At 40.1% G+C, this 23,539-nt stretch overlaps 2 protein-coding genes across 5 annotated transcripts; both read left to right on the top strand.

Annotated features, from left to right (window-relative positions):
- Window positions 1-645: 645 nt before the first annotated feature.
- MTRF1L (mitochondrial translation release factor 1 like) lies at window positions 646-15,319 on the top strand. Of its 3 annotated transcripts, none has more exons than XM_084513233.1 (7): window positions 646-1,211; window positions 3,370-3,449; window positions 4,646-4,829; window positions 9,810-9,973; window positions 10,792-10,909; window positions 12,756-12,892; window positions 13,353-15,319. In XM_084513233.1, the coding sequence occupies exons 1-7, from the start codon at window positions 911-913 to the stop codon at window positions 13,554-13,556; spliced, it is 1,188 nt and encodes a 395-aa protein (XP_084369359.1). In that variant the 5' UTR covers window positions 646-910; the 3' UTR covers window positions 13,557-15,319. The 3 variants fall into 3 exon arrangements, with proteins under 3 accessions (XP_084369359.1, XP_084369360.1, XP_084369361.1); XM_084513234.1 differs by having other exon boundaries at window positions 1,009-1,211; window positions 3,309-3,449; XM_084513235.1 differs by having other exon boundaries at window positions 1,070-1,211; window positions 3,309-3,449; window positions 4,671-4,829.
- On the top strand, window positions 13,686-23,153 carry FBXO5 (F-box protein 5). Of its 2 annotated transcripts, none has more exons than XM_084513232.1 (5): window positions 13,686-13,824; window positions 18,161-18,894; window positions 19,212-19,302; window positions 20,519-20,680; window positions 22,049-23,153. In XM_084513232.1, exons 1-5 carry the CDS (start codon window positions 13,801-13,803, stop codon window positions 22,298-22,300), a joined length of 1,263 nt encoding a protein of 420 aa, XP_084369358.1. In that variant the 5' UTR covers window positions 13,686-13,800; the 3' UTR covers window positions 22,301-23,153. The 2 variants fall into 2 exon arrangements, with proteins under 2 accessions (XP_084369358.1, XP_084369357.1); XM_084513231.1 differs by lacking the exon at window positions 13,686-13,824 and adding an exon at window positions 16,222-16,518.
- The last annotated feature ends 386 nt before the right edge of the window (window positions 23,154-23,539 follow it).

The following is a 23,539-nucleotide window of genomic DNA, read 5'->3' as shown; positions in this document are numbered from 1 at the left end:
GACTTCAGGCTTTTATTTCTGACTACTGGAATCACTTGAGCGCGCAAGCACTGCCCTTACTTTTGATATTGCACCATTGGTATTATCTCATGAAGATAACAATTTGCTGATTTAACATGTTGAAGTTGCTGTTATTCCATCAGTGTAACTTAGCTGTAAAGTCCGATTGCCTCCTTCTGTTAAGACATGAGCAGGAACAAGAGAATGGCAAAGACCTTTGATCCCTTCAGTTACTGTAATATAAACGGCCTAATAAATTTTTATGGATAGTTGCACATTTTTATAATAAAGTATATTCTTCAAACCACGCTCTGAGTTTAGCTAAGGCTCTCATTGATGGCATTACCCAAACCAAAGTCCCCGCGGACAGGCAGCCCAGCCCCAGCCCCAGCCCCTCACCAGGCTGCCCCTCACCACCAGGCGGCCCCCACCAACCAGACCCCCCCTCCCCGCCCCGTTTGCCGAACCCCCTCAGCACCCCCTTGGGCTCTCTTCCCAGGAGCCCTTTATAAAGTCGCGATACAGTGCGGGACATTCGGCGAGTTTTTATTTTTATATTTTATTTATTTTCTTTAATTTTGTTTTGCTCAGAACGACAACCGCCCCGTCCCGCCCCAGCCCCTCCGCCCTCAGGAGCTCGTGGCCCCGCCCCCGCGGCTCGCCGACCAATCAGAGCGCGCCCTCCCCTCCCCGGGACTCGTCCCCGCGAGCCGAAGGGAGCCGAACGGAGCCGAAGCCCTTCGGCCGTTTCCGCCAGCGGAGCACCGACGCTTGGGCTCGGGGCCGAGCCTCTTCGGCAGCTTCCGGAAGCCCGGAAGGGAGACGGCCGAGCGCCTTCGGCTGTCTCCGGCAGGGCCGGGGTCGGCGAGGGAGGACGGCCGGGGCCACCGTCCGGCGGCTGGGGGCCAGCATGCGGCTGCTGTCGCGAGCCCTCCGCGCGGCGCACGGCTGCCGGGCAGCGGCGCTGTCCGCCCGGAGCTACCGCGCAGCGCCCGCCGCGGGCAGCGCGGCGGCGGGGCCGTGCCAGCCGCAGCCGCGGCGCAGCCTGAGCGGCCGGCCCTGCTTGGACGGCCTGTTCGCCACCGACGCCTTGAGCCGCCTCCTGGAGGCGCGGGCGAGCGGCGAGGCGGGGCCGGCGCTGGCGGCGCGGATCCAGCGGCTGCGCGACAAGGAGCAGGAGCTGCGCGACACACGGCAGCTGGCGGGGCAAGGTGAGCCTAGGCGGGGGGACCGGAGCCCAGCGGCCCGGCCCCGGCCCGCCCCAGAGGCCGCCGCAGGGGGGGGGGGGGGGGGGGGGGGGGGGGGGGGGGGCGGTGGGAGGGGGCGGGCCGTTGGGCGTCCTGGGCGGGCGGGGTGGTGATTTGCATAGCCCGGCGCGATTGGCTGGCATCTCTGCGCGTGCACACGGGAGGGCACGTGCCGGCGCGGGGGCGCGGCCCGGGGTGCGGGCTGGGTTCCGCGCTGGCTGCAGGTGGCAGCAGCGCGGCTCCCTTGGGAGCGAGAATTTTAAAACGCTGTTGGAAAACAAATCGTATTTCTTATTTTCTTCCATCCCGCTGTTCAAATAGGAAATGCATCCTTTGAACAAGCTCACGCTTGACCTGAACCCGTTAGTTTCCATTCCCATGAAATGAAATGAAATGAAATGAAATGAAATGAAATGAAATGAAATGAAATGAAGGATTTTTATCCCCTTTCAGAACCTGCTGAAGGTGATGGTGTCATTAAAACCTGATGTAGAACTTCATCAAAGTGAAGTGATCATAAAATTTTAGGCAGTAACTATGAGCATTTCTTTAGCTCATCCTTAAAAATATTTTTACATTTTACTCTTAAATGATTTTAAATCTTATATTGCTTTTACATCTTAAAAAATGCAACTGGTATTAAATAGATTATTTCTTAATACTCACATAATAAATTCCTAGTCTAACAGTACTAGACATAGAATTCTTTAATTCTTGTCCTCTTTTCTGTTAGCTTTAATGTCTAGCCCTTGATCAGTCAGTAAAAAAGTAGTTGCAGGTGATCGAGTTTGCATGTTTAAAGTGTTACAGTTAGCTAGTCAACCATACATTCTTCACACCAGGTGTAGGTAAAGCATTCTTGTTATATGAACAACTTACACGTGCTTATTTTTTTTTTTTCAGTTTCCTTCTTGCAGAGGTGATTTGGGGAAAAAAAACAACAGATATTAAACTTGATCTGTAAATTCAAAAAAAAAATTATTTTAAATTTGTGTTAGTGACTAAATGCAATTACAGTGATAAAAGGTATGGATTTACAGTAAGAGCGTACCTCTAGTCCTGGCTGAATTCATATAAAAGCTCACTGTGCACAAAGAAGAAATGGTTAGCGTCTTTCCTTTTCTTCTGCTGCAGTTATGTGTCCCGTGTCCCTCCACTCACTCTTTCAATACGAGTGCCATTTTCTTATTTTCAGAGAAGTTTTTTTGTTTGTTTGTTTGTTTCTGGGCACATGAGGTGAGTCAGTGCAGATCAGAGGTAGCTTAAACTGAATTTTTATTTTTCCATGTGAAGATTGATTCTGACCAGGAAAAAAAAAAAAGAGAGAGAAAAGAGAATTTATTGAAACTTTGGTATAGAAAAACAAGTCTAATTCTAAACTGTAGTGGTGATCAGTCAAGTGACATCTTAAATATTTCAAGTTCCTCTTATTATGCAAGGATTCTTTCATACCTTTTTTCTTCTTAGTGATAAGTTAGAAGCTTTGAAGCTGTTCTGGAATAACTAGGTGGAGATGGAATGCTTAAAGTTACTGCTACTGACTTGAGATTTTTACAAATGGCAATAGGGTAATGGTCCTTTTAATGAAGAGTGTTAATTGTGGGACTTTTATGCCTTCTAAATCCTTGATGTTCGTATCGCAGGGAAATACAGGAAGCAGTTCCTTAGAATCTCAGAGCAGCAGAGATGGGAAGACCTTTCTGGAGATCATCCAGTCCAACCCAGAGCAGGGTCATGCACTGTGTGTTGCTCAGGGTTGTATCTGGCCAGGGTTTGGATATCTCCAAGGGTAGAGACTCCAGAACTTTTCTGGGCAACCTGCTCCAGTGTTTGACCAACTCCACCATACACATTTTTTTTCTTGTGTCGAAGTGGAACTACCTGTACTTCAGATGTTCCTGCATCTCCCACTTGAACAATACCAGAAAACTGGTACATACTGTTTATCTCCATTACAGATCATAATATTAATCTCATTTTCTGATAGGTTTATTGTGTTTTGGTTTTTTTTGTTTGTTTGTTTGTTTAGTAGAGTAAGTTCTTCGTATGGTTATTTTTCAGAAGATTTTCTGAGAGTGGCACTGATTTAAGTCTGAGGATTAACCATGCTCAAATATTCCAGATGAAAGTGAAGATCTGCGGAAGCTTGCAGAAAGTGAAATCATTTCCTGTGAAGAAGAAATAGCTGAACTGAAACACCAGGTTAGATTCCCTTTAAAAGCCTCGATTTCTTTGTCATTCTTAAAATAAGCCAAATAGCCATAATTGAAAGAAGATGTATGTGATGAACTCTTCTTTTACTTCCATCCCCACCCTCCTCCACTAACTATAATCCTTGACCAGTGTCTGTTAATCTAAGAAAAATGCAAATGGCAAATAGACTTATTTACCATCTGTAGATGGTGTATAGGTCTGTAAGTGCCTACTTTATATCTGAAATTCTTTGAATCAATACATCTCAGTAAGTAGGTGCTATGCTTTGTCTGGCCTGGGTGTGACTTTGTGGATGTTCAGCTTTTATCTTTAAAAAAAAATTATGTGGTACCCCACACTAGTCTTTCTGTAAAAAATAGTTTAATACTATGTAACTGCTGTAGCCTGCTACCTTATATAGTTTCTACATAGTATCTATGGTATTTTGTATAAAATACGCATCTTTAAGTAAACAAACCGTTACATACTCCTAATTTTACAGATGAAGTAGAAGCTGGTATTGTCACGTTTTTTATTCCTTTGACATCAATACAACAGTCATCTTATAATATATATATACTAAAGGAAGTGAAAGAAGCATTACCTGATGCTAGTAAAGAAGGACGATTGAAAAGCATTCATAAATCATCCAAAATTTTGATCCAGACTGCAAAATTACTATTTTTTTTTATGGGTTAATAAAGCCATCTTTCCTTTAAATACATAAAAATAATGGAGCAGAATTACTGTTGAAGGAATGTACTCCAGAGCATCCATACCTTCTTAGTTCTGAACTGGATGTTTGGTTAAAAGAGAATTTGGTGGGAAGGCAAATGCTTAATTTCCTTGCAAGAATCATTGTGTATCCTATGGTGTCCAAATGGTGCGGTGCTTCTAATTTATGAAAGCTTCTGACTTACGGAAAGTTCTTTGAAGCTTTGTGGGTCTCAAAAGAAATCTTTTGTTACTACAAAGAGACACAGGGAGCCTTTCTGCAGTGCAGCATCCTCCCCTCCCTCTTCCTCACTGTATTAGTGCAAGGGTTGTCAGAAAGCACTGAGAGGCCAGCCCTTTGGAGAATCCGTGATTTAATACAGGAGAATGCAGAGTAGATCAATAACAGACTTGCATGGCATTTTATATAATCTCAGTTCTGGACTGAACTGCCAGAGGGAAATCTTAGATGGGTGTTTTTGCATTCACAGATAGTATTGCTTTTGATTCCTTCAGAAGAAACAGACAACAGTGATCTTGTCATGGAAGTAACCGCTGGAGTTGGAGGACAGGAAGCCATGCTGTTCACGTCAGAGATATTCGATATGTATCAACGATATGCTGCCTATAAAAAGTGGAAATTTGAAATATTAGAATACTTTCCCAGTGAAATAGGTCAGTAACAATAAAAAAAGTGTGTAACTTTTTAATTTAAGATGAAATGTTTATTCCTAGGCCATTGGAATTTCATAAGTGCAGGAAACTAATTTGTGTAACTTATTTTTAGAAGCAGAAGTAGGATGTCACAGTACAATTTTCCTTAGCTTCTGTATTTGAGAGTGAAATTACATTTGAGAAGTACTGATAAAATATGGAGGAAAAAAACTGTCATTCAGTAGTTTCAAAAACATAAATAAAACTAAGTGTTTGGAGGAAGGAAATGCAGAAAGTCGAGTAGATGTGTTTTAGCTTTATATTAATTTTACAAATACAGGTTACATATTTCTTGTGTTTATAGATCAGTTTAGAGGCAGGCTGAAAGTCTGTTTATTATTTCTTGGCAGAGAAGCAAACAGTATAATTAAAACTAGTCTTGGTGTTTAATCCAAAACATCTTGATTTTTTTGAAATGTCAACTGAGGGTTTATATAAGGAAATTGGATGTTTGGATAAAGCATGTGTGCTTGTATAACAGCTAATGGATCTGCAAAGTGGAGGAACTGTTGAGACAGCAGACAGCTAAGACATCTAATTATTTAAAAAAGCCTTTGAGTAAAATTTCACAAGTAGTCAAGTTTAGCAGCTTAATGATGCTTGTGAAAAGAAATTTTTCTCTGTTCTCTCACTTACTGTCTTTGTGCCTGTCTAAGCAATCCTACTCCATTAAGTCCTACCTTAAAAAGTCCTCTTCTGATGTTCTTTCCCTTAAACTGGCAAAGACTGTGCTTTCTCAGACTGGAATTGTCTTTTGCCTAGTTTGAGTTGAGTCAAATTCTCAGCTAGCATAAAATAAGGAACAATGTGTTTGAATGAAAGGAGATGGAAAACTGGTTCTTTTGATGATGATGAGCTGTTTAGCTGGTCATCTCAGGTAGCAGTGTGTTGCAGAGATGGGATTGATAGGTTTACATAACAAACAGAAGCAGTGATATTTATTTATTCATTATAGTGTAATCCAGCTGGTGTGTAAGGCTGTTTTACAGAAATCAGGTTTCTGCCTCTGTGCTGCTGCTAACTTTTCTGCACTGATGCTTTCATCTGTGCAGAAAGTCTCATTACCAAGTTAATTCAATGGACAAGTAGCACATAAAAACCCAATTCATTTTCAGGTTATCCAACACAGGAGAAGAGGAAAAATACTTATGGGGAGAATGGAAGCAGAAATGTGTGGCTGCCAGTGGTGGTAGTTAGAAAATCAAGACCTTTCCATCCGGCAGCAAAAGATTCAGTCAGCTCAAGCTAACTGCGAAACAGCAGTCTGAAACATGGAGATGTGCTCAAGTGATGGCAGGGAGTAAGGTTTTTTTGACTGACAAATTGCTAGCCACAGTTCTCAGAAGGCCAGATCTGCTGACTCTGTGTTAACAGATCTGCAAGCTTGCTGTCATACATGCTGTGGTGAGTAAAGCTAGCACATTCTGGTAACCTACATCGTGCTGTGGGTACTTGTGCAGTTTACAAGTTGTAGCTCAGAATGGCTGTGAAACTTTAACTGTGTTTGTACTTTCATCAGCATCCTTTTCTTTTTTATAATGATGGACAGTTAATTCATAGTTTTAATTATACTTTTGTTCTTAACAGTTCTAATGAATAGGTGTCAATAAAAAGTAATGGGTAAAATGAAAAGTAATTCTTTAAAAATTGGGTTTCATTGGAAAAAACATGAAGAATACAGTTTGCTTGTGGAACTTTGAAGATGGGAGAAGCCAGGATGTCAGAGTATGCAAAGTGTGAGAACGCATGCCTTTTCAGTCAACATTTAGTTGCAGAAGTACTTTTAGCAAACTTTGAGGAATGTATAGCATCTTCCAACTCTTCTGTTCACAGAGTACAAGATACTACATAAGTAGTATTTTCAAGTACTTTGAATCTTTTCTGTTCTCGTAGAAATTTACAAAAAATAAATATCCATGACTCTCCTAATTGAACTTCTCATGTCGGTGAACAACTTTGCTCTTCTAATGAGAGACTTTCTGTGCCTTAAAACTTTTGTTGCTGAAGTGTAGTTCTTGATTCACTGTTAATGTAGTGAATAGATTACTAAAATTGGACTGCGTGGAGGAATATAGTCAAATATCATAAATTGGGAACGTGAAAGTCTAGCCACAGGCTTCATTTTGTTGTCTGTAATACTTCCAAAGAGGAAGACCCATATTTTCACCTGTCAGATAATGCTGATATAATTTGTTACGGGATTTCACGTGCATTTCTGAGTTCTTAAAATCATTAACAATTCAATTTTAAAAAGTGTTATTTTGGTAAATATGTTCAAATGGGAACTTCTGTTCTAGAGTTCTTAAGTCACTTACTTGAAGTTCAAGCACATTAACTCAGTTTTTCTGTTTCAGAATCTCCTAGAGTGGCTACTGCTAATTCAGTTAATATACAACCTTGAATTTCATGGGACTTGAATTAAATATTGTCTATTATCTAGACATGTTATTATTAATACATTTTCTTATGGTCAAGAGGCCATTTGCACCGTTCAAGTGATGGGAGGGGCAAGAACTGAAAGCACAGATCTTAGACATTGAACCCACACCATCAGAGACATTCTTTTTAATGCCTTATACAGGAAATCAGTCATATATAAATCTAACAAATACATAGCCATTTTTCCTTTTTGAAGCTGCTAGTCTTTAATGGATATATACATACATATATATATATATTTGAAGTGTTTTGTCTTGCCTGTGTGATGAGATTAATATTTAGGAAGGTGGGATGTAAATTTACAGGAAAAATAAAGGCAGCCCTATCCTTTGTTTGCCTCTTGCAGTGAATTTTCAGATCTTACTCGTTTGTACGAACACACATCTTTCAAAGCTTGAGAGGCTGGGAATAAGTAGTAAGTAGCATTGTAGATGGCATTGCCACTACTTTCCCAGTCCTCAGTTTCACTTTGTCCATACTGTGTTGAGTAAGAACTGAGCTAAGGGTATTTGCTGGTATACTAGTGGGTTGCATCTCATCCATGCTTAATTCTTAAAGACTGCATGAGCAAAAGCAAGGTCGTATGTTAAAATATCAAGTTTCCTTTTCAAGTTCTCCTTTTCAAAGAGTTCCAGGATTTGTCTGAAGTTTGAATGTGAGCATGTGTAAATATGGTGAATGTTAAGCAAAGCTGCAAGTAAGAATTTGTCTGAATCCACTCTTAACTGACATTATTGACCTACCCTCAAAGAATGACACTGCAAAATAGTACCTTTGAGGTTTAACGCATACATTAAAGCACAAACCCACATGTCATTGTTTATCTGCTGCTGCTTGCTAGTGGCATGTGGAAATAGGTATCTGACTTTGTCTCAGTCTGGCTATAAGGTGACATACAAAAAATGAGGGAGTGCAAACATGCACCCTCCTGTGCATCTCACCTTTTCAGGACAGTGGGGGACGCTTCTAACTAAAAAAAGAGGCAAACACAGAGCTAGTAAGAGCTAGCTGTGTTTGACAGGCGTGTGCGGTATCTGCCATATTGAAGATTTTTGGGTAAATGGTTTGCTGAATTTTCATTGGATTTGACTGTGTTTCACATTAAACCTGAGTTTACCATGTGTTGGTAATAGTTAATTATCAACAGTAAGGCAGTATGACCTAAATAAATGCCTGTCTTTCAAGCCAGTTACTTAGTCTTGTGTAAAGCCCAACGTTGTCACAGTCACGTGATCATCTCCACAAACATAAACTCTCCTGAATAAGTCACATATGCAGCTGCAGCTCAAATAGACAGATTGATAAATAGATAGACAAATAGACATGATACCCATGATAGATGTACCAATCCCAGTACATGTGAGGGAGAAAAGAGAGAACATCAGCTTTTGCTATGAACTGCTTATTACATTATTAATGCTTGTCAGGAGTGACATAGAACTGTGGACATTCAAGTTATTTTTACTCCTGATGTGGCTTGGTTTCTTCCTCATGTGCAGAAATTGTTTATTATATTTTTTTTTAGTACTTGTTTTTATATATGTATCAGAGGAAGTATGTTTTGATGCTAGCTCTGCAGTCAACCTCTGTGAATTATTTAAGGTGTTATTTTAGGTTATATAAGATTTTTAGAGTAAAAAACAAAGCAGGTGTCAAAGAAAAAAATATATTCATTTGTAGTGCCATCAGTTCTCTAATCCTTCAAACAGTTTTACTAGCAAAATTGAAGGGTTTGCACGCTGTCAAACAAGGAGATAGAATGCCATCAGCTAGTATTGCAACTAACTTTGTCTTGAAGCCATGATTATATTGGGTCTTACTTCCAAGTTCCAATTCTGATGGTTAGGTGCTAGCTTTTAGTACACTGCTATCCAGCAAAACATTTGACATGTGGGTAAGGGGGACAGGAGCTAGAGTTCTGCTCGTTCTGAAAGATTAAAAGAGTAAAATGAAATGAAAGAGCGAGGATGGGATGTGGGTAGGATGCAAAAAAAAAGACAGGGGAGGAAGAAAGAGTAACATCAGTCATCACTAAGTTAAAGACTTTGAGTATTTTTTTTTTCCAGTAAATGGTAAGGTTCTCAAATACCAGTCAAAAGAGTTGAATGTAGTTTCTGAAGGTGTCTTTCAAAATTTGATCTTTATATAAACTTAATATTGGTGTGTGTTAGACTTCTCCTATGGTTGGAGGATTGCATGCGTGCATGACTCAACCTTTTTATGTATATAAAAAATAAAATGGACTTTTTACAAAGAACTTGGCAGTCCTTTACTTAACATTTTGTGCGAGTATGTATGTCTGGTTTTAGAGTTTCCTTACATTTTGGGTTTAATTCTGCCTAAGCATTTAAATGGTGAATTCATAATTTTAAGAAACAAACAACTTAATAAAATTTAAGAAATAATAAATCAACAATGATGCTAAATAGAAAGCCTGAAACAGAAAAGCATAGAACGAACAGTTTTTCTTAGTTTTACAACTGTTTTTCTTTTTTATTTAAGGTGGCCTAAGACATGCAGTTGCCAGTATAGCAGGTATTGAGGCTTACAAGTACATGAAATTTGAAGGAGGAGTGCATCGCGTACAGCGCGTGCCAAAGACAGAAAAACAAGGGCGCATTCACACCAGCACAATGACTGTTGCAATATTACCCCAACCCAGTGAGGTAATGGTATTTTAGTATAACAGACGTTACCATAAGCAATGCCATGTTGCTGATATCCACATCTTTTCTGTTGGTCTTACTATTCTCTCTTAATTACTGTTTGTTGTTTTTTTTTGTTTTTTTTTGAATCTTAAAATTTTATATCATATTTTTGTTTATTTTTGTCTAGGGAAATAAAGAATTTCTGTTTTTTCCTCAAAATCTTAATCTCAAAAAAACTCACTAGCAGTTTATGTCACTAATTGACTGTAATGGTGCCTTGCATGTTCAATGGAAAACTTGACACAGTTAAAAAGGACTGAATTAGTTTAGAGAGCTCAAAGAGATTTGTTTTAACACTTCCTCTTCCACAATTTTATAGTATCCTCACTTTTCCCTTCCAAAATGTGTGGGTGACAATCTTTTCTTACTGTATTTGCTTGGCTAAAAAACAACAGGCTAAGAATTAAAACATTGTTTGGATCTTTATTTCATGTTGGCCTATCAAACTGTCAAAAAATGTTATTCCTTCCTGCACTCCCTAAGTTGTCTCATTCCTTCCTCATAGAGATCACCACCCCATTCCAGAACCAGAAAATCACTGTGTTCTGTATTATCTGAAACCAATCTAGTCAAGTTCAGATATTGATTAAATTGTTTGGGAGAGGGTGCAGAGATTAATGTTAAATCTTAAACTATCTTTTCTGATTTCCCAGCATTTAGTAAGTGAATCTGAGCTGCCACTCATGAACTAGAAAAACAGTTTGATCTTGCCTGAATGTGACTTATAAAATAAAACAACTATGCATATTTGACTTTTTTTTTTTCTCCTATGACAGATGAAGCTGAAAATTAATCCGAAAGATCTGCGAATAGAAACAAAGAGAGCTAGTGGAGCTGGAGGGCAGCATGTCAATACCACAGATAGTGCTGTACGGATAGTTCATATTCCAACAGGTGCTTCACTTTTTCCTTACCATAAGATCTACATTGTAAAACTACTGTCGTAATTTCTGTTTGAAATTTGAATTTCAAACAGATTTCTGAATTTTGAAACAACAGTTTCAAACATGGCTAACAGTAGAGTAGAGTTTTTGTAAAGGCTTTATGTGTGCAAAAATATCACTAGTATTGTGTAAAAAAAAAAAAAAAAAAAAAAAAAGAAGTCTTACACCCACCTGTTTGTAATAGTGAAAGCTTTAGTAGGTAACTACCCATTTTGCCATTAAGCATGACACTCGTGAAGTATTCAAATCAATTTCCATGAAAAAAAAAGCTATATTTAAGCTTTTAAATAATGAAAAAGACAAAGGTTTAAATCTGATGATTTGCCTTTTCTTTTCTATTCCATGAAAGAGAGGTTGGCTCTTTTTCTTTATTAAAATGTTGGCTTAAATATGATCTATTGCATTAGGATGCCAGCTTTCATTTGTCTTCTGGCTCCTTTCCCATAGATTACAGACATAATTAGGAAGTCCACCCCCAGGGCTCAGGTTAGGGAATGTAAGAGGACGGATAAGATACGCCCTCAACGACTACCTGATTTTAGCCATCATATCTTTTTTTATTGCCATTTCTAAGCTTTTTACTTCCTTTTAAGCAATCCACAACAGCTGCCTTGACTTTCATTGCTTTTTAACTTTTCCTCTTCTCTACCACAAACATTAGTCAAGTTTTACAACCTCAGGGTAATCCTGAGTGTGCTTATCTTCACATATTCATATATTTGCCACCCATTTCTTCATATTTATTGAAGACGTAAATCCATTCTACACTTGTTGCATCACCTCAGTAAAGTAGAAGGTAAATAGTGGAGATGGTAGAATTCTGATTAAGATATGGTTGCTTCAGATTACAAGAGTTTTGTATTGTTTCCATGTTTGGGGGAAAAAAAAAAAAAAAGACCTTAGTTTTTGCTGGTGGCAATTAGTTTTTGTTACAGAAATCTTAAGATATATTGCTTTTTTTGTGATTATACAATAGAGATGGTTCATAGTTTTTTTTTTTTTGTTTGTTTGTTTTTTGGATTTCACCTTATCTCCTGAACATTTCTTGTTCCATCTTTTGAATCTTTGTTCTTCTTGATCTTTCTTCTCTTACAAAAGTTCTTCTCCTTCTTATGTGTCTCTCCTCCTAATTCTGTTTACAAGCCTTCATTTTGACCCCAAAAGTTGTTGTTAAACAACTCTTTCATATATCATATATAAATAATCTTACTAGAGTTGCTTAAAATAAATCCAATTAAAAATGTAGCTTGTACTATCTTCTTATCTTCTTCCTATATTTCTTCCCTTTATGTGTTTTTTTTTAGGCTGTTCGCTTCTTGTTTTAAGTCAAATTGTATATATATTTTGATGAGGAAAACCACACTTTTAAAATTTTATTTTAAGAAAACAGTGCCCACTTTGGTCTATTCTGTATACTCACTACCTAGTGTATATTACTGCTATTTAAATCCTAAATATTCTGGAACTGAGGCCAAAAACTACAGGTACTAAAGGAATCTTCTATAAGTCAGATCACATTGTGTGTCTTATTTCATTTCTACCTGTTGTACAACAAATTTTGTTGTACAACAAATCAAATTTCTTGTCTTCTGGCTCAAAGTTTGCACTCTCCCAAAATGTATCATAAGACACTAATGAGGCTGGGCTTTCACATTCCTACTCCAAAATAGGTGTTGGAAGATAAAATTTATATATATATATTAATTTTTAAAATAATAAAAATATTAAGAAAAAGAGTTTTGGCATTTCTAGCTTGTGTTACAGTTAAGTGTTAAATCTCATGATATTTTTGGCAGGGGTTGCGTCTGAATGTCAGCAAGAAAGATCTCAAATTAGAAACAAAGAAAAGGCTATGCAAATGCTTTGTGCTAAACTATACAACATTAAACTGGAAGAAGAAACCAAAAAGAGAAATAGTGTTCGAAAGATTCAAGTAAGTTTCACTTTATAAAGATAGAACTCTACATATGTATATTTTTTGGGATGTTTTATTCTATGCTCAACCAAAAATAGTAAACGAAACTATAGAGGAACAGGAGCCCATTAAGGACTTACATGAGGGGAAAAAATTACCTTTTCGTTCAGCAATAAAGGTTGTGTATTAGCCAGACTTAACGTTTCAGTGGTGTGTAAATTCTAGAGACTTAATGAAACAAACTGGATTAGAGTGTGAAGAACTAGAATGGTATTAGAAAAAAATACAGTAAAATCCATCTTTTACGTGTTTAAGTGTAATAAGTGTGAGTACTGAACTCGTCTATGTACTATATATTTATATTACATATTTATGAAAAGAGGAGAAAGCATTTGCTTTAAATGCTTAATCAACATTTCATTCTTTTTCTAAGAAGGCTTTTAATCAGTTTTATAAACTGCTGCTTCTTGTTTCATAGATTGGGACTAAAGGAAGATCAGAGAAGATCAGAACATACAACTTTCCACAGGACCGGATTACTGACCACAGGATAAGCAGATCAGTGCATCATGTTGAGAGTTTCATGTTAGGGGAAGAAATGCTAGATGAAATGATACAAACTCTGAGGGAACACGCTGATTATGAATCTTTGATGGAAATTATTTCAGAAAATGAAAAATGAACCTTGCTCTTTGTCAAGCCATTTCAACAGATGTAGATGCTTGTCTGCCAAAGGAACTTTTTGGAGTATCATCCAGAAAATAGAACTACGTTTCAGATCATGAAAGACACCACAGCTTGTTTCCTCATGACTGATAAACAATTTTCTTACTTGCTGAGTAAAAGACTTTATCGCTGCAGAAGTACACAAGTAAATTTGACTGGTCCAGAAGTAACTGCAGTTTTTAACCTTCTCCACTGAGAAGATGTTGATACACCACTCTGAAAAGGTATGCATTGAAAACAAGCTATTTCTAGTTCCAGGTTTTATTTAAACAGTAGTTGAACATTGATAGTGTCAAGTAGTTTACCTGAAATAACAAAAAATCCCTTTTTGTTTGAGTGACAGAAAGAAAGTGATAAATAAATGAAAATACTACTAATCTGAAGACTCATTAATGACTTAAAAGTGACACGGGAGAGGAAATTCTTCAAAGTGTATCTCTTCACGTGTTCATGGCCCTTGGGCCCTTATAAATCAGGCATGAAAAATTGTTTACGAATATTGTTCCTTGTTCTACAAGAGCTCTGGAAGCAAAATGACAAGATATGTGGAATCTTTTTGAAAAGAATGGTTCTGTTCTTTAGTCAAAATTGAAAAGAAACATTACAAATTGGTTATCTTGAAGGCTGGTATGACTTCAGTCTCCATTTCTGGAGTACAATTTCTCCTTCATTTTAATTGGCTCTCTATTTTATTGATTTTTCTGAAGTTTACATAACATGAGTGGCATCTTATTGTTTTGACCTATTCAGTTTAACAGCAGCTTAAAACACGTGTTCTGTGAAAGCAAAATAACACTTGCCTTTTTAATCTACTGATACGTGTGCACATACTTATATCTGTGGGTAAATAAGACTACATTTTCCAATCCCAAATATCAATATACTAACACAAAACCTGCCTCCATGCCATGTTATCCCATCATGCATCATATGTATGCATGTGTTTATACACATGGAATGTATTTGAAATATAACTACCAGCAGACAAGAAATCAGAACCCAAGGAAAGAGTGGAACCATGAATACAGATATTTATTTTGAGACTTCTAATTAAAATTGCTATAAGAAATCAGAGTAGGAACAAAGTAAGTGCAGTACTTTGCTGCAAGGAGCTAATTGAAACTCATTGTTTGAGGACGCTAGATAAAATTTAGTGAGGAATGAAAAAACAAAACCGGTTGTTACCAGTTTATCTTCTTTTATTACATATAAGACTTCAGTTGGAACACAAGCACATAAAAATACATGTAGAGAGAATTACTTATTACCTTGGTCAGCTTTATTTTCTAGGAAATACTGCGTGGTAACAATGATTAAATTCCAAATCTTCAAATTAAAGATGCATACATTACATTAAGATGTTGGAGTGTCTGTATGCATGAGGTGAGGTATGTTTTTCCTTTGAGACCTTACCATTGTCTAGATTTACTAGAAGGTGTACAACTCCAGCTGGTACCTAAGAAAGTAAAAATAAACATTGCTCCAATCAATACCTTTTTACACATGAAGCTCAGAGTCCAGGACAGAGGTCTTTATTCCTACCAGATCTGTGCTGCAAACTGGAAACTACAGAGCAATTGTCACACTCTCTGACTTAAAGCCAGGTTATTTTATACCAAATGATAGAAGGTGTTTGAGATTTCTTCTCTCTAGCTTCCTAGTTTTGTAAGCAAATAAAAGGACATTAACCTGGTCTAACCATTGGCCTACTGCATAAAATCCAGGAGTGTTTGGGTCTTTGTCACCTCAAAGCCTTCCGTGATGTTCCAGCTGGTGGCCTTGCTGGCCAGATCCTACCATGCTCACAGCCTCCCTGTTCTAGTCTGCCTCCTCAACAGCCGTGAGCTGACTTGTGAGTGGCCACCCTTGGATCTGTGTGAGAAAACCCAGACATCTTGTGGTCCTGGCAGGAGGTTGGCAGAGGTGTCTGAAAATGGATGTTGAACTGACGGTGTTGTACGAGGTGGACTTCCATACCCTGTGTTGCACCTCCTTGCTCTGCCATGGCAGGCTTTACACCATAAAGCCTGGAAGTCTCTTTTTGGCCCTGTATTCATTTTAATGGGAGACTTGTTTGTAGTCTTGGTGCAAATGCAGCCTTCCTGAGCTGTGAGATGATATTTTCAGTGGTAGGATCCTGTCCTTTACAGCCTGTACCTCAGTCTGCTGCCAGCTACTGATGTTCATCATACTTTAGAGGAAACGCAGGCATTTCACTTCATTCATCCACGTGCTAGCGGCAGCTTGTCAGCCAGGGGGAGGCAGGGAGATGTCAGCCCCGCCACCAGGCGCAATTCCCGGGGGGCCGAATCCACACTTGGTGCTTGCCGAGCTGAAGCGAACGCCCCAGACGCGTCCCTTCGCCCATAAGCGTGGCTGCAGGAGGGCAGCATCAGGGAGCCCGATGCTCCCCGGGAACGCAGAAACCTCTCGCTCTTTGTGACCACCGGGGAGGGAACGGTCCTGCGGGGCAGGGCGGGCAGGACCGGAGCCGGGAGGCGCTCTCCTGCCTCCCCGTCCTCATCCCGCCGCCGGGCGCTCTGTGAGGGGCGAGCAGTGCGGGCAGGGTGCGGGGCGGGGCCGGTGGCGGTGCCCGCGCCGGACCGTGCCGGGCGGGAGCCGCGGCCGGGCGGGAGATGCCCTTGGCCCCGCCCTCGGCGCGCGCGCGCCACCGCCCCGCCACTCGGCTCGCTCCTCGCCTGCCAAGGAGGGAAAACGGGAGCGGGGCCGGCCCCGCCCGCCGCGGCCCGGATTGGCCCCCGCCTCCTGCCGGCCTTCCCCATTGGCCGCGTCGGCAGGGCCGCCGGCCCCGATTGGCCGGCGCGGTTTTGGATACCAAATTCAAAGTTTTTAAAAGTACACGGCGAGGGCGGCCGCGCACTCACTGCCCGCGGGACGCGGTGGCTGCAGCCCTGCAGGTGAGCGCCCGCCGGGACGCGCCGCAAGGGGCATCCCCGCCGCCGCCGGGGGCTCGGGGCTGCTGCGGGGCTCCGAGGGGTTGCGCCGGGGCTGTGCGGGGCTCCGGCGGGGCTTCGGGGGTCCGGGGCTCCGGGCGCGCTGCGATGGGAGGCGGGCAGGGGCATCGCGGATGGGCATCCCCCCGCCGGGCTGGATGGCGGCCGCCGGAGCCGAGCCGCATGCGGGGCGCTGCCGGCCCCGCGCCGGTCCGGGGAGCGCTGATCCCGCCGGCGGGCAGCGGGCGGGCGGGGAGGGGCCGCAGCGCACCGTGCTGCCTCTCTCCCGCCCGCGGGACCGTGCCGCCGCAGGGGGGCATCCAGCCCTGCCCGCCCCGCCGCCACCATTTTGGGGGGAAACCCGCCACCAACAGGACCCCTGACAGCCCTGAGGGGGCCGCCGCAGAGCCCGCCCGGAGGGGGGTCGGGGCTGGCCTGGGAGCCCCCGGGGCCGGGCTGAGGGGGGACAATCGGCCGCACCGCGGCGGGGAGGGGGCTCTGGGGGGCTCCGCTGCCCCCCGCCTCGCTCCGGGTGTACAAAGCCGTGGGCGCGTTCCGTCCTCTCTTTCCCCCCATCCTCCCCCAAACGTGGGCACGAAGAAGCGGGTATTTCCCTGGAATATCATGAAACATCCTCAGTCCTCCCCTACTTTGCTCCACGCCACTGGGAGTGCTAAAATCCCCTTCCCAAAATACCTGCTCAGACCTTTTTTTTTTTTTTTTTTTCGGTGCCGATTGCACAGTATATTGGCAATAATCCCCCCTCCTTAGGGCTAAGGCGGCAGCGATGGCTTCCCTCTCCCCTCCAGCCCTCGCCCATCCCCCGCGGTCGCGAATATAGATAGCACCACGCTCGGGGGGAGGGGAGCGGAGCAGGGCAAGAAGGGCTCCATTTCCTTATAGCAGCTACCAGTCCCCATGCCTTTCCCTTGCACCCGCTTAATCCTGCTTGTAAGCAAGACCCCACTTCACCTTGACCATTGTCTGCTTCACCTTGACCATTGTCTAAGGCTCCTTGCACTACCCTGGAACTCACCGGGGCCTGTGAGTGCACCCAAGTTTTTCCTGTGCCACCTACCCTCCTCGCCTTTAAAAATGCCAGGTACCTGCCCTGCACCAGTAGCATTGCCTCTGGGCATGGATGCAAACCCTTTGGGCAGCTCCAGCCTAGCTCTGCCCCTTGCCTGGGCACTCTGCTGTCACTCACTTTGGCAGAGGCCTTTAGACCCTCTGCCACCAGTGTCCCTCGCAGGGACTGCAAATGTCCTTATCATATCATTGCATCAAGGGCAGGAAGTGGAGGCATTGGTGTGTCTGAAACCAATCTGTACTGGTGGAATGGCGGCAGTGTAAATCATCCACTCACTTTTCTCATCCTATGTGCAGTGTCAAGGTCAAATTCTAAGAGAAGATCTCAGGTAGACTTAATGTGTGGCTGATCAAATCCTTAGTTCCACTGGTTTTATGTGTTTAGCCGCTAGAGGTGCAGTTAGATAATAGATTAAAATCCCTACTTTCAGAAGGAAGGCATGATCACTTTGAAACAAAAACAGTTTGTGCTGCAGTTTGTAATATGTTGTAATAATTTCCTTACTGTCACTTGCAGGATACAAACAAAGCAATGAAATCGAATATTAGCCAGTCTTTCAAAATGAAATGCGATTTTGGTTGTACATCTCTTCGCACTGGGTTTGTGCCATCAAAGTCTGCTGGAAAAACAAGACTGGAAGAGTCCTGCCCCTCAAATTATGAGGAAGGATTGTGTAAAAGCTGTGCTGAAGAGCATCAGAAAATACTCCTTAGTGAATCATATCCTGCAGCCCCCAGAAATCTAGATGTTGAAGATGAAGGAAGGCCTGTACATAACAAAGAAAACAAACAAATAAACCAAAGACTCGATGAAGGGATCTGTGAAGTGGAGGCACTGGAAAATAGTAAACTTAACGAGGACAGTGGTTATTCCTCTATGTTAAGTAATCAATTTAGTGATACAATAGAACATGAAGATAGTATACCCTTGGCTGGAAATCTCTGTGGCACACCAGAGCATTGTCTTTTGAAGAACCAAAACCAAGTACAGTTTTCAAAGAAGACTTTGTTGCCAGTAATCCATTATGAAGAAATGATTTGCTCAACTTTGAAAAAAAGTGGTAAAAGAAATCTCAAATCTTGGACTGCTGTAGACAGAATTTGTTTTAGGGGAAAGTTTGAATTTCACAACCTAATTGGAAAGAAAATGGGGTTAGATAGAATAGACATTCTTGATGAACTCTTTCAAAAGAACCTGAAGCATATATTAGCAAACATCTTAAGGCATCTCAGTGACATGGACTTAATAAAGTAAGTATTTTGATCTTCAGGTATTTCATGGTGAAAGCAAATTACCTAATCAGATGGCCTAATGTTTTAGATGTGACTTTTGACATTTTCTTAGGGGTTAGTATTATGTGTTAATATACTAAAACAAGAACTGGTGATGTAATCCATAATATTTGTGGGCAATATGTCTTTTCCCTAGAAAGTAAAGGCAGTAATTGTGAACATTTCCCATTTCTGTATGAAAGAAAAAAATGCATAAATAGCTATTTCCACTGCTAAATAACAAGCTTTCCAGCTTTCTTAAAAAGGTAACTGACATGTTTGTATTGTCATTACAGTTTTGCCAAAGTCAGCACAATGTGGAAGAAGATTCTGCAAGAAGATAAATGGGCTTTCCAAATGTACAGTAAAGCTGTGAAAAACCTTTCTGTAAGTTTCTGTGCTTGTAGGATATTTTAAGCCACATCTCTTCCCAGCCTCACAGGAGAGATTCTTAGGTTGGGAAGAGTTAGTCACTGAGTGTATGAGTTTGTCCTGTTAGGATGCCTTATCTCAAGCGTTGCTAGTCAATTCATGGTAGTTCCATAAACAGACTTTGGAGCCCAAGGAAGATTAGAGCTGAGAAGATTATCATACAAGATACAGATGTTCTTAAGAGCTTCCACATGTCCTGTTTAAAGAGGAAGAAAGGACAGTGTCAGTTCCAGCGCTGCCCACTAAGCAAGCCCTAGATCCTCTCAGCAGAGGCTTGTTTACTTCAGCATCCCCACTCATCCAGAAGGGAGAGATACTCAAAGATACTAAGTGGTTGACTGTGAGACTCAGATTTTTTGCATATACTTTCTATCAACAGTCTCTGAAGTCCAACATGTTAGCTACAGACATCCAAAAAGCTTTTTGCACTATAAGCTACTCCTATTGCTTATTTGCCATATGAAACAATAAACACAAGATCCAGCCACACTGGTGTTTTCACCTTATCAAGGCAGGACTCTCTCAGAACATTAGGAGTACTTTTGTTCTTTGAGAGAAGGGAAGACAATGAAGCGAGGCTTGGCATCTGTCACAGAATGAGGTAGTTAATTAGTCTGAGTTTTCATTAGTACTTCATGATACTAGGTTGTTGTAATGAAAACATTGGATGCCACCAATATAAAAATTTATGCCATAAAGTTTGATTTTCATCTAGCATTGTATCACTTTTTTAACCTGAATTGCAAACAGAAAATCAGTGGAGGGGAGGGTGGAGTTTACTTCCTAGAAATAAAATGTGCAAGCATTCCTATTCTCTCTAAAGATTTAGACATACTGCTTTGTGCTTTAAAACATTGCAGTGTGGACATTCTGCTTAAATAATAATGTGTCATTATGAAGTTAAATTGCATTGAGTAATATAAAATGGTTGCAAATGGTGGTCAGAAATAGGGGTCAACTCTATTTGTTTCTAACAGTAATAACTAAGAAAGCTAAGGTAAAATTGTTAGCATACTACCTGCTATGACACTTTATTATTGGAAACCTAGCCAGAGGAGAGATCACAAAAATAAGTTCTTGATTTCTGCTAGACAAAAAGTCACTTTGTATCCTCTAAACTGTTGCCAGATAAGTCTATTCTCAAATTTGATTCTTGTTTTCTCTTTGTTAGGATGGTACTAAGACATCAGAACATGCTGCAACAAGGGACTACGTTCTCTACCGGGCGGCTTTAGCTTCAGTTCAGAGAGCAACTCTGCCAAACAGCCTAAGTAAAAAAGGCAGCAGATCCAAAGCATCTAAGAATCACAGTAGGCTCATGGAGTTTTCAGAGGTAACTGGTGTATTTCATTCATCTTTAATTTCTCACATGTTGTCTGGCACACCATCAGGTTGTAAAGTGTATTTCTAAAAGTAGTATCTCCAATTTGAAGTGCTTGTAACTCTTAAATATAGCTTCCAGCTTTTGCTTATTGAGTCTATTTTAACACAATGGTAGAAACAAAGTGGAGAACACATACTGTGAAGTTGTGCATCTTTTTTTCTCTCGGTGTCTAGGTACCATCACAATTGCTTAGTACTTTATTTTTTTTGCTTAAATTTTGGCTTTGATCAGACATGAAAACTTTAAGTCATTTCCTTTTACTTCCCATGGACTTATGATGAATCACGTGTTTTCCAGTTATACAGTCCCACAAAAACTGTTAATTTGCTTCAACACCAATTGGCATTTTATTTAAAATAAATAAATAAATAATAAAACTAGTTCTTATTTAAAAAAAAAAAAAAAGAAACAAATTAATAATTCTCTTGTTCATTCCGTGCTTCTTTTTGAAAGAATTATCTGACACTGATCTGACACGTGGATTCTAGTAACAATTACCTTTTTAGTTACACATTTGTAGTGTGTCCCATGTTTGGAGTTTTGATTAAGATACTTACTTGGTCAACAACTGCTAACAGATTTCCATTCACCTTTTATTTTTTTATAAAACAGACAAGATATAATGGTATTGAAAAATATGATCAAAGTGCTCTAATACTAGAATACAGCACTTAGTAGCATTAGAAATCTGAAAGTGCAACTGTACACTAAAACAATCTAAATTTATTTTGCCTTGGTATAAGTATACACTTGGTATAAGTACACACTTATTATAAAAGCATTTTGTTTTTAATAGTTGAGTGACATAATCTCTAATGTTGAGCTATTTTGAACGGTGGATCTATTTTTGTGTCAAAAACAAATTCTTTGGGTAAATGTAGGAATTGTTTCCATTTGGTGTCTCAAGGTGAGTACCCCACAGCTGAGATATCTGGACTCAATTGTTATCTTTGCAAATGTTAATTCGGTCGAATTCAGATTGTTTTATTTTTTAAAGTTGACTAAATCACCATCCTTGGATGAGATTTGAAGGATTCAGAAGTTTGATTGGCTATTTTTCTTATTGGTTTGCATTTAGTCTGACTGTCCTTTAAGAATTATAAATTACTTATCTCCAAACCAGTCCAAAGTAACTGAAAACTGGTAACTTCTGTTCAATCTCCATCAGAACTTGATGCAACCATAACTAAGCTAAATTTGTAGTTTCTAGAGTGAGAGAAGTTACAATTTGTTTTGTCACACGTGGTTAATATTGGAGGGTGTTTGCAATGTGTTTACCTCCCACTTATGACTTTTTGTGTATTTTTTTTTCAATAGGCTGCCAAGACTTTGAAAAACACTGAAAGCCTTAAAGTCTGCCATCGCTGTGGCTCACCTGCAAAGTATGACTCCTACCTGCAAAGAGCAACGTGCAATTATGAAGGCTGTGGCTTTGACTTCTGCACAAGATGCATGTGTTGCTACCACAGCTCCAGTGACTGTGTGAGCGGCAAGCCAGTAAAATCAAACTCTAAGATGGGGCCACTTCCCGGGACTAAGAAAAGCAAACAGAATCTGCGGCGATTATGATCCGTCCTGATACACTTTGTCAGATGTGCCATAAAAGATTTCTAGGACGTAAATTTTTCAGCAAAGAAAACAAAGCCTAAAGATGCTAAATGTAATTCTGACATTATTCTATATTTTAAAAAAAAAAAGTTAATGTTACAGCTCCATTTAGGCATTCCTAGGAATAGTCACAAATAACCATTTTAAAATGTCTTACTGATTTCCAAGTTAAAAAAAAAAAAAAATACAGGGCATGGATTCTAGAAACATTTTAAATACTGTTTTGACAATTTTTGTCTACCATGTTCCAGTCTCCAAAAACTTCACCGCAAAAATATCAAACAAAAAGCTTTTGGCAAGTAATCTTGGCAATTCTTGGATGCCAACAGGAAAAAAGCTAAGCTGTGTTTTATTTAAATGTTTACTTTTGTTGTTCCAAAAGTCTTTTAAAAACATTGATAGTGAAAATGTCAAGAGAGGTCCCTTTTAAACGTTAAGAGAAATCCCTTTTAAAATAAAATTATGTGGGACTCTAGATTTTATTGTTCAAGATTTTGCCTTAATTTTAAAATGTGAATGTTTGTAATACCATTTTCTCTGATGGTTTATTTGAAACTTAAATGTTGTTTTTCTTCCTTCATTCTTCATTCAGGAACTACATTTTTTCCTCGAACTGTGATGATACTCTACTCTTTCTAGCTTTTTTTTTTTCTTTAAAAAAAGAAAGTACTGTATCATGGCAATACTGCTAAAAAAAACTGCCAATATTTTCCAAATTATATATACATTTTTAATATTTGTGTATATTTGTAAATACTTTAAATATTTTTTTGTTTGTCTTGTAAATGTGAAAATAAATTGCTGTTTTCAACAATCTGGTTAGTAACTCCGAGCTTTCTGTTTGTTGTCTTAACAGATAACTTTATATACTCATTTCTCATCTTTGCTAGTAGTGCTGCTTAAAATTTCTGATATTTATAATGACCAAATCTCCTGTTTTTGTGTAAAACCTTCGAAATCCATTCTCATGCTGTGTTTCTGCAGCTCACCTAAAGTGTGTTAGTGTAACTGCTGGTAATTTCTGTTCTAACACATTGTAGCAGATGTTGCATTGACTGAATTTATGATGCTGTTATAGAAGTAGCTTGCTGCCGGTAAACTCATAGTTATTCCACAGTAAAAGAAAAAGGCAAGTTTTTCAAGAAAAGCCCTGAACCAGAGAAGGGCTACAAAGCTGGTGAAGAGCCTGGAACACAAGTC

The sequence above is a fragment of the Aythya ferina genome, assembly GCF_964211825.1.
Source record: "Aythya ferina genome assembly, chromosome: 3".
Classification (NCBI taxonomy): domain Eukaryota; kingdom Metazoa; phylum Chordata; class Aves; order Anseriformes; family Anatidae; genus Aythya; species Aythya ferina.
Note: the sequence above shows the minus strand (reverse complement) of the source record. Positions and strands in the feature narration are given on the sequence as shown.